The sequence below is a fragment of the Sorghum bicolor genome, chromosome 9 (genome assembly GCF_000003195.3).
Source record: "Sorghum bicolor cultivar BTx623 chromosome 9, Sorghum_bicolor_NCBIv3, whole genome shotgun sequence".
Taxonomy (NCBI): domain Eukaryota; kingdom Viridiplantae; phylum Streptophyta; class Magnoliopsida; order Poales; family Poaceae; genus Sorghum; species Sorghum bicolor.
Window position 1 is genome coordinate 51,072,932 of NC_012878.2, and position 10,325 is coordinate 51,083,256.

General features: G+C 45.1%; 1 protein-coding gene across 1 annotated transcript; it reads right to left on the reverse strand.

Moving 5' to 3' along the window:
- On the reverse strand, positions 277–1,560 carry LOC8072504 (transcription factor DIVARICATA). The gene is made up of 2 exons (XM_002441132.2): positions 1,004–1,560; positions 277–769 (listed from the first exon to the last, which is right to left on the reverse strand). Exons 1-2 carry the CDS (start codon positions 1,372–1,374, stop codon positions 583–585), a joined length of 558 nt encoding a protein of 185 aa, XP_002441177.1. The 5' UTR covers positions 1,375–1,560; the 3' UTR covers positions 277–582.

Genomic DNA, 10,325 nt, shown 5'->3' on the forward strand with positions numbered 1-10,325 from the left:
GCTATTTCTAATATGTGATTGGCATGCATATGGCATGTACATCTCTGGTGTACTACACACGTAGGGCTACATATAACTAACTAAAGTACATGATGAGTAAGTAGTTCATGGAAGCTAAAATTGATGTCGTCGCATAGACCCCATTGAACCCGCAAAAGAACCGGTTACAATCCATCAAACCAGTGAGGGTGAGCATGCCACATGGAAATTCATGCCACCATCACCATGGGTAGCCTGCTCAAATTCTTTCCATCATCCTCTGTTTATTAGATCATGTAATGTACTGTCAAAATCGGGACGATAACCAAGCGCTGGATTATGAAAATCCAGACACACTGGTAATTAAAGTTTATTCCATCATCATACTAGTACCACTTAATACAAAGTTTCGGCGACGCCAGATTCCAGTCAAGGCACAGCTTAGTTTTGCCTACATTTCTACATACAACCACAGGGACGGCTGTTTTTTTTTTCCGTCTCGCAAAGGTAGAAAGCTAACAGAGTAAAATGCAGGCAGCACTGCCGCAGCCTGGGGCTGGATCTCGCCGCTTGTCCTCCACGACCACGAGGCAGCAGGGCCCATCACGGGGCGGTGATGTCGTGGATGCTCTTGCGCTTGGTGTCGCCGCGGCTGGCGGCGCTGGCCTGCCGGATGAAGTACTTCTGCGCGTGGCTCGCCACCTGCGTCGGCGTCCGCGTCTTCACCGACCACCGCGAGATGTTCCGCCAGTCGCCGCGCCCGTACTTCTCCAGCCCCTCCAGAAACAGCCTGCGTCAGAGTCAGAGTGTGAGAAGACGAAATTAGTCCAGCTGGACAGGGCCCGCGTGTCGGTGACACTAGCAGGTGAAGAGAGAAAGTTCTGGTGGGCCCGAGTGGATCCGGCGTGGAAAGAAAGATCCTCGGAAGTATCTGGGACCTCGGAGAACACGCACGTCGAATGACAGGGTGGGGAAAAGGACAAAAAAAAAATAGTACGGGACAGAGTGATTGCGGCGCGCGTACCTGTGCTCGTCCTCAGTCCACGGCACCCCGCGGCGGCGCTCCTCTCCGCTGCCGCCCCCGCGGCCGCGGCCGGCGCGTCCCCCTCCGGCGGCCGCGTCGTCGTCCCAGGAGTCAGGGGCGTCGACCATGCCGCGCTCGATGAGGTCGACGTCGGTGACCAGCGCCTGGTAGTGGTCCCATGCCTCCTGCGGCGTGCGGTCGTGCAGCCGCGACGCCACCAGCGCCCACCGGTTCGGCAAGTGCTCCGGGAACATCACCAGCGCGCCCTCGAAGGCCTTGTCCTCCGCCTTGGTCCACGGCCTGCTGCCCGCCGGCGGCGGCGCCGCCCACGACGACGACTGTCCTCCGCTCACACCGTAGTAGAAGGCCATTGATGCGCGCGTTCCCTGACTGCTGGCTGGAGCTGGAGCTGGGGATCGGATCGGATCGGATCGCTCGACGTGAGTGACAGGTCACCGATCACCGTCCTTAAACAAGAAGGCAGGCAGTCGGCTGCTTGCGCTCGCGCTTTTGATGGAGAACAACTCTGGTTGCTGGATCTTGGCACACAACTGGCCGAGGCCGATGGCCGCCTTTTATAGACGACGAGTGGAGGGCGATGCCATTCTGCGCGCGGGCACACACGTTTTGGGCGTGAGAGGGGCTGTGGCGTGGCGTGCCAACGGATAAGCGTACGCGTGGCCGGCGGTACCTCCTGCCCCTGCCACCCTAGAGGCTAGAGTAGTGGTTAAGTGCACTCATTAACCCCGTGGATTAGAATAGAGGTGCAGGGGAAAGGAATCATTCATGCCTTGCTTTAGCGGCTAGTGATGGTTTAAGGAGGCAAATGTGTCGCTGTCTCGCTGATGCCTTGACGGAATGGCAGTGTGTAAAGCTAAAGCCGAAGGCAGCTAGCGAGGAGGGAGGAATCTGGCTGGAGTTTGTGCCAGTGGCTGCTGGGTTGTTGGTTTTCCTCTTTGGGTAGTACACGCACTGTGGACTGGAGGTTGATTGAACACGAAAGGGCTATATACTGGCATATGGTTTGAGTTGTGGATGCACCAATCTATGAGTGTGTTTAGTTCCCCATAATATAAAATGTCAATTACTTTGGAATAATAAAATGTAAAATATCAATATTTTTAGAATCACGTTTAGTTCCATCTAAAATAAAAACTAAACACAATGCGAAATTTTCATGGGCAAGAATGACATCAGCATAGGAAAGAAGCACGAGGAGACGAAGTAGCAGGGCTTCGCTTTGGGCGGACCGACGAAGAGAGCCATAACGTTAAGCCGAGCATTGCAAGGTCAGTGGAGCCAAAGGGACAATGCTCGGTGGAGCTGAAGGGACCATGGCGACAGGACCGTGACTCTGCGTCTACGTGTCTATGAGAAAGTTACAGAGGAGGGAAGGTTGAGGCCATGAGGGCAATAGAGAAGGCAGGATATCGAGGCCCTATCGAATATCAGGGTTGGGGAGGTCACCCGATGGGGTGGCCTTTTGGCCTGCTAAGCTCCCTACAGGGATGAAATTTATCCTAATTTGAGCCCTAATGGATGAATTCATGGTTGGGGATTGGGGCGTTTCCATCTCTACTCGGAGTCATATATAGCAAGTGTAGAAAAAGGTACGTCAGTTTTATTGTGGTCATGTACCAACCTCTTGTTGAAAGAAAAGAATTTAAACTCCATAATCTGTTCTGATTGGTTTTAAGTTATTACTTTCTCTCTTTGTAATCCTGGCATGTGAGATATATAGGTAGAGTCCATATAACAAGTGATATCACATAAGTTTGCTGTTATTTCTGTAAAAGTTGCAACTATATCGGAGCACCGATTTCACAAGAGTCGCATATGTGTGTGATACACTTACTTCTCTTGGTGAGACTAGAGAGTTGTCTAGGAGAAATAGATCAACCATCCCTTATCATTGATACCCACGGTCCACACAACCTATAATTTCACGTTTTTATCGAGTGAAATTCTAAAAGGCTTGTGAGAAACATCACATGTTTGAAGTGATTTCTTCCTATATTACCCTCTCTATTTTAAATTATAAGATATTTTGGTTTTATAAATACAAAACTTTTGATATATATTTAGATATATACTATACCTAGGAACATAATAAAAAAATAATGGATCTAGAAAAGCCAAAATCACCTGCCGCGTGGTAGGTTAATGAGCAATTAGATCTAGGGCTAGGATTGCTGGATCCGAGCCCAGGAGGCATGGATTTGGCTCCTTGTTGGCCACTTTGTTCATCGTCGGCCGGTGATGTCCCACCGGAAGCCCACTAGCTCGTGGCACTCCTATGGACGCTAGATCCATGAGTGTGGGCACCAGATCTACCCCCTGGAGTGTGCGGATTCAGCTTGTTGTTGGTCATCCTGACTGCCATGGGAGCAGAGAAGAAATTGGGAAAGATAATGGAGGGTGGGGAAGGGAGTAGCTATAGAGGTTGCCATGTCGAGCCGCTGCAGCCACTCATCGACGAGCAGGAACAGCAACAGGGGGAGCTGGCTGGCGGTGATCGAGTTCGGTAGTGGCGGGCTGAGTATCGCCTTCAAGTTGCCTCAGGGGATATTATTCTTTTCTGCTTGGGAGAGAAGTTACCAAGAGGAAAGAAGAGACTATTTGTCTAATGCTTATAAATCTTCAAAACTTTGTCATGTGGTGCTAATCTAATATCTAGAAATCTTTAAGACTTCATAACCATGACAATCTAATGCCCAGAAATCTTTAGGACTCCATAACTGTACGATATTTATTTAATGTCTATAAACCTTTAGGACTTTGTAACCGTATAAGGTATATTTAATACTTAGAAATCTTTAGAACTCTATAACCGCATGATGTTTATCTAATCCTAAGAAACCTTTAGGACTTCGTAACCATATAGTGTTTATTCAATGCCGAGAAAACTTTAAGATTTGCTAAAGCTAGATGTGGAACAGTGACCAAGGTTTCTACCACTTATGTCATGATCATCAATAGTTATGACATTGTCGTTATCACTTTCTTTATAATGGTTAGTGACCATATTTGTATACACAAGTAAGCATTTCCAAATACAATGTCATTGTAGAAGAGGTCACAATTATTAGTGCATTTTGATACTATATAGGAGTACTAGTGGCTTCTCAAATTCAAGATCCTCGAACTTTAGTTTTGGGTAGTGTGACACGCATCGTGAGTTCAGGACTGAAAAATCATAGCTCCCATCCTTGATCGCCTAACTTTTCCTTGCTACCCAACCTCATTCCTCATCTTGGGTATTATTTTCTCCCATCCGTGTCCTCGATTGAGGATACACACCCGAGAGCATGTTGGCATCAGTACCGGTAGCATCGCAAGAAAGTTGGCATCATGCATGGGGAAGAATCACATCAACATGGAGAAAAAGTATGAGGAGACACTATAGCGGGGCTTCGCTTCGGGCAGACTAGCAAATAGAGTTGTAGTGTTAAGCGGGGCATCGAAGGGTTGGTAGAGCCGATGATACCGTGGCAACAAGACCGTGGCTCCATGTTTATGTGTCCGTGAGAAAGCAACAAAGGAGGAAAGGTTGAGGCTATGAGGGAGAGAGAAGGCAAAGGTAGCAGATGAAGTTCACCCCATTTTGATCCCCTAATGGATGAATTCTTAGTAGGGGATTGGGGCCCATTACTCGGAGCCATATAGCAAGTGTAACGAAAGGCACGCACGTCACTCTATGGTGATCATGTACCAACCTCTGACTTTATGAATGATCATTGTTCCCCATCATTGTTGAAGGAAAATATGTACTCTCCATAAGCTATTTGAATTGGTTTTAAGTTATTACTTTTTCTTTTCGTAATAATGGCATGTGAGATATAGGAGGAGAATTCATATAACAAGTGATATCACATATGTTTAGTGTTATTTCTGAAAAAGTTGTGACTATATCGGAGCACCCATTTTAGAAACACTTACATATGTGTGTGATACATTTACTTCTCGGTCGGTGAGACTAGAGAGTTACCTATAGGAAGAAATAGATATAGCATAGGAATCACGAGTTCATGACTGAAAAATTGCATTTTGCTAATTAATAATATCCGAGCACCATTCAGGCATAGATTATCCACGTACTACTATATATGTACTAAACATTTATTTGTGACAAATGGCTTATTGTGTGCACAACACTTTAAATATCCTAAAAGAAAAAACACATGCTGCATCATGGGGCCTCGTATCATTTCCCCTTGCTATGTTAAATCAGGATGAATTGAGAGTGACTTGCTTTCTAATATCGATCCTGACATTTCTTCTTGCCCCCGGTGGCCTATCACCGGACACGAAACCTCAATTTCGATGGTCGATGTACATACCGTATTCTATAGGTTTGTATTAAGTGGGTTAGCATTCAGATTACATAGGACCATGTTGATCTACTCGCGACAGTCGCACCTTCTTGACCTTAGCAGCAAGTCAAGCTCATGAGCCTCGTCCACACCTACTACATGTTGTCCATGGTCGACATGCTCCACCAGTTGCAAGGGCTCTAGCTAGAGGTAGTAGAGGCGCTAAACTTGTCCTCGACAATCGTGTCGTCTAGCCCTTGCAACACCAACTAACAACGATCACCACCAAGGATGAGAGGGCACACAGGAATCACTTGCACGAAGAACCTGAATCTAATACCAATTCTCATGTCCCCCTCAATCCAAGGGTGCAATGGGGATATATATCTATATATTTGGGGAAGAACTTAGTAGAGGGAGACAGAGATAAAGATGGAAGAAACAGAGAGGAAAAATAAGAGAAACAGAACTAAGAAAGCAATTTCAGTTATTAATCATCATGCCAACTAAGAAACGCAACCGCTGACCTTGCTTCATGCTAGCTCCATCGCTCCACCGCCACACTTGGTCCTCGCTTATGCCGCCATGGGCCTATGATAGCTTATAGGATTAGGTTTTAGGGGCTTGGTTGTGGGAGCATCTGAGTAGGGCTAAGGATTGAGGGTTAAGGTCATACGGGAGTGAGCATCTCTACATCTAGGCCGATGTCGGTGCGGGCAGGATTGGGTGGGGATGTGCCGATGTGGGGTGGACGTGCGGATGAGCAACTCTACGAGATCTATTTAGTTTTCTCAGTCTGTCAGTTTGTCTACTCCTAAAGCTGAAGCTGAAGCTAAGAACAAAAGTTGTAGAAAGAAAGAGATGAAGTCAAAACCAAAAACCAAAAAAACATCAACATTTCAGTTTGATTCAATTCAGTTCTTGGTTTTCGGTGAAAAAGTGCCCAGCGAGACAATGCAGTGATGTCTCATTTGGGATGACATGTATAAGTAACAGACATATATTTCCATATCTACATTTCCAATTTTTTTCTTTTTTTTTGCAAAGTGTGCATGCCGCACACAAACCATAACAACTTAGCTTGGGTAGTGTGTGCTTAAATAGAATTGGGAAAGTGGTTTCAGTTATTACTTATCATGCTCCCATATGTACAAAGTCTAATTCTAGGCCAATGCACTCATGTCTCATTCAGGATCACATGCACAAGTATGAGACTAATATCCCAATTGCTACATTTTTTCCTTTTTTCTTCTTGATAGTGTTAGCTCACTCCAATGTAGCATCTAGCCATGTAACATGACATACTAGTCCTTCTAACTTGGCTATGTGGATCTGCTTGCGGCAACCATGCCTTCTTCTCCTTCGTGCCAAGCCGAGTTCATGAGCCTCGTCCACACCTAACTGACATCATCCAAGGTCGACATGCTCCATCCATCATAGGGGCTCTAGCCAGAGGTAGCGGAGGCAATAAACTAGTCCTTGGCAATCATGTGATCGTCCAGCCTAGCCCCAACAACACCAACTAACAATGATCGCCACTCAAGGCGAGAGGGTATCAAAGGAATCGCTTGCACAAAGAACCTAGATCTGATACTAATTCTCATGTCCCTCTTGATCCAGGGACGCAACCGGGATATATCTATATATTTGGGGAAGAACTTAGAAGAGAGAGTAGAGGTAAAGATGGAAGAAGTAGAGAGGAAAACTAGGATAAATAGAATTAGGAAAGCATTTCAGTTACTCATCATGCCTTCATACGAAAAAAGTCCAATTCTAGGCGAACACATTGATGTCTCATTCAGGATCACATGTACAAGTACTAGACCAATATTCCCACTACTACATTTCACTATTTTTTCTTCTTGATAGCGCTAGCTCACTCCTATGTAGCGTCTAGTCATGTGATATGACATACCAGTCCTCCTATCTTAGTCCCATGGATTTGCTTATGATAGTCATGACTTCTTCTCCTTCATACGAGCCTCATCCACAACTAGCAAACACCATATGGGTCAACATGCTCCACAACTTTAGGCAGTCCAGCTGGAGATAGTGAAGGCGATGAACTATTCCCTAACGATCACATGATCGTGTATCCTAGCCCTATTCCCCACCCTTGGCTCACTGGAGCCATGAAGCGGGCCCTGGTCATTCATGTCGGCGAAGTCGTCCTTCATCAGATGGTCATCATGTGTGCAGTTGTGCAGGTTCACTGATTCCATTGTCAATGCATGTCAACTAGCATCTTGTAGTAGCGGTAGATAGGAGGAAGAAGGAACCATTACCATTGGTTCATTTCTTCGATATACTCTATTGTCGTAGAGAGAAGATTTGGTTTTATTGTGTTTGAACTGTTGTTTGGACATGGATTAATCCTAAGAGACATGCTTTCATTCATCTACCAAACTGATGGGAATTAACCATTGATGCAGATGTTTTATTTTAACTATTTGTGCTATTCATCGAATGTTTTCCCATGAAGACCCATGGACATGGCATGCGGAGGGTGCCTGAGACAAGGATACATCACTAGTGCAATCTCCCACATAAAAACTCACACGTCGCTAGAAATTTTTTTGAGAGTCCAATTTTGTTTTTATTTTAAGAGTTACTTTTTGGGAACTATTGGAGAAACATATTCATTGCTAAATATAGCATAGAATCATGAGTTCATGAATAAAAAATCCTATAGCTTTGCTATTAATAACATCCAAGCACCATTCGGGCATATTATCCACGTGCTATTATATATGTGCTAAACATTTATTCATGACAAATGGCTTATAGTGTGCCCAACACTTTAAATATCCTAAAAGAAAAATATCTTCTTGCATCATGGGGGCTCATCTTATTTCCCCTTGGTACAATAAATTAGGGTGAACCGAGGGTGACTCGCTTTTCGACGTCGATCTCGATAGTTCTCCATTCCGCCAATAGCCTAGCACCGAAGGGGTAACCTCATTTTTGTTGGTCGATGTACATACTCATAGTTGCTACTAGGTTCGTATTAGGTAGGTTAGCTTTAAGGTTACCTTTGACCACGCAGATCTACTCATGGTAGCTGTGCCTTCTTGTCCTTCATGCCAAGTCAAGCTCGCAAGCCTCGTCCACACCTATGAGACGTCATCCATGGATGGCATGCTCACCGGTCATAGGGGCTCCAACTGAAGGTAGTGGAGGCACTAAACCAGTCCCTGACAATCATGTCATCATGCAACCTAGCTCGGACAACACCAACTAACAATGATCACCACTCAAGGATGAGAGTGTAACAAAGGAATTGCTTGCACAAAGAACCTAGATCTGATATCAATTCTCATGTCCCACTCAATTCAGGGATGCAATAGGGATATATTTATATATTTGGGAAAGAACTTAGAAGAGAGAGATATAGATAAAGATGGAAAAAGCAGAGAGGAAAAATAGGAGAAATGGAATTAGGAAAGCAGTTTTAGTTATTACTCATCATGCCCACCATATGAACAAAGTCCAATTCTAGGCCAATGCACTGATGTCTCATTCACGATCAAATGTACAAGTACTAGACTAATGTTCCCACTACTACATTTCCTCATTTCCCCATTACTCTTCTTTTTGTAGAGTGTGTGTGTGTCACACACAAACCACAATAACTTCGGCTTGGTAGGCTGTGCTTAAACAGAACTGGGAAAGTGGTTGTGCCCTCAATTCTTGGCTCACACACTGATGTCTCATTCGAGATCATATGTACAAGTATTGGAATAATATTCCTATTGCTACATTTCTCCTTTTTTCTTCTTGACCACTGGCTTACTCCTATGTAGTGTGTAGCCACATGACATGACATACTAGTCCTACTAACTTGGCCACGAGCATCTACTCATGGTAGCATGCTCGCTTCTCCTTCATGGCAAGTTGAGCACACGAGCCTTGTCCACACCTACCAGACATTGTCCCTCGTTGACATGCTCACCGATCATAGGGGATCCAATCGGAGGTAGCGAAGGCACTGAACCGGTCCCCGACAATCATGTGGTCGTGCAACCTAGCCTTGATGACACCAACTAACAATGATCGCCACTTAAGGATGAGAGGGTAACAAAGGAATCACTTGCACGAAGAACCTAGATCTGATAATAATTCTCATGTCCCTCTCGATCTAGGGATGCAATAGGTATATATCTATATATTTGGGGAAGAACATATAAGAGAGAGAGAGATAAAGATGGAAGAAGCAGAGATGAAAAATAGGAGAAACAGAATTGGGAAAGCAGTTTTAGTTATTACTCATCATGCCCCCATATGTACAAAGTTCAATTCTGGGCCAACATAGTGATGTCTCATTTGGGATCACACCTACAAGTACTAGACTAATGTTCCCATTGCTACATTCCCCCCCTTTCTTCTTTTTTGTAGATTGTGTATGCCACACACAAACCATAACAACTTGGGCTGGGTAGGGTGTGCTTAAACAGAATTTGGATGGCAGTTTTAGGTATTACTCATCATGTCCCTCATATGAACAAAGTCTAATTCTAGCTCAACACACTAATGTCTCATTCGGGGTCACTTGTACAAGTATTGGACTAATATTCCCATTGCTATATTTCCGCCTTTTTTTTCTTGATAGCGTTGGGTCACTCCTATGTAGCATCTAGCCACATGACATGGCATACTAGTCCTCCTAACTTGACCACGTGGATCTACTCGTGGCAGCCACACCCTCTTCTCCTTCACACCAAGTCGAGCTCACGAGCCTTGTCCACACCTACCAAACGTCGCCTGTGGTCGACATGCTCATCGGTCGTAGGGGCTCCAGCCGAAGGTAGTGAGGCACTAAACCGGTCCCTGACAATCGTGTGGTTGTGTAGCCTAGCCCCAACAACACCAACTAACAACGTTTGCCACTCAAGGATGAGAGGGTAACGAAGGAATTGCTTGCATGAAGAACCTAGATCTGATATCAATTCTCATGTCCCTCTCGATCTAGGGATGCAACAGGGATATATCTATATATTTGGGGAAGAACT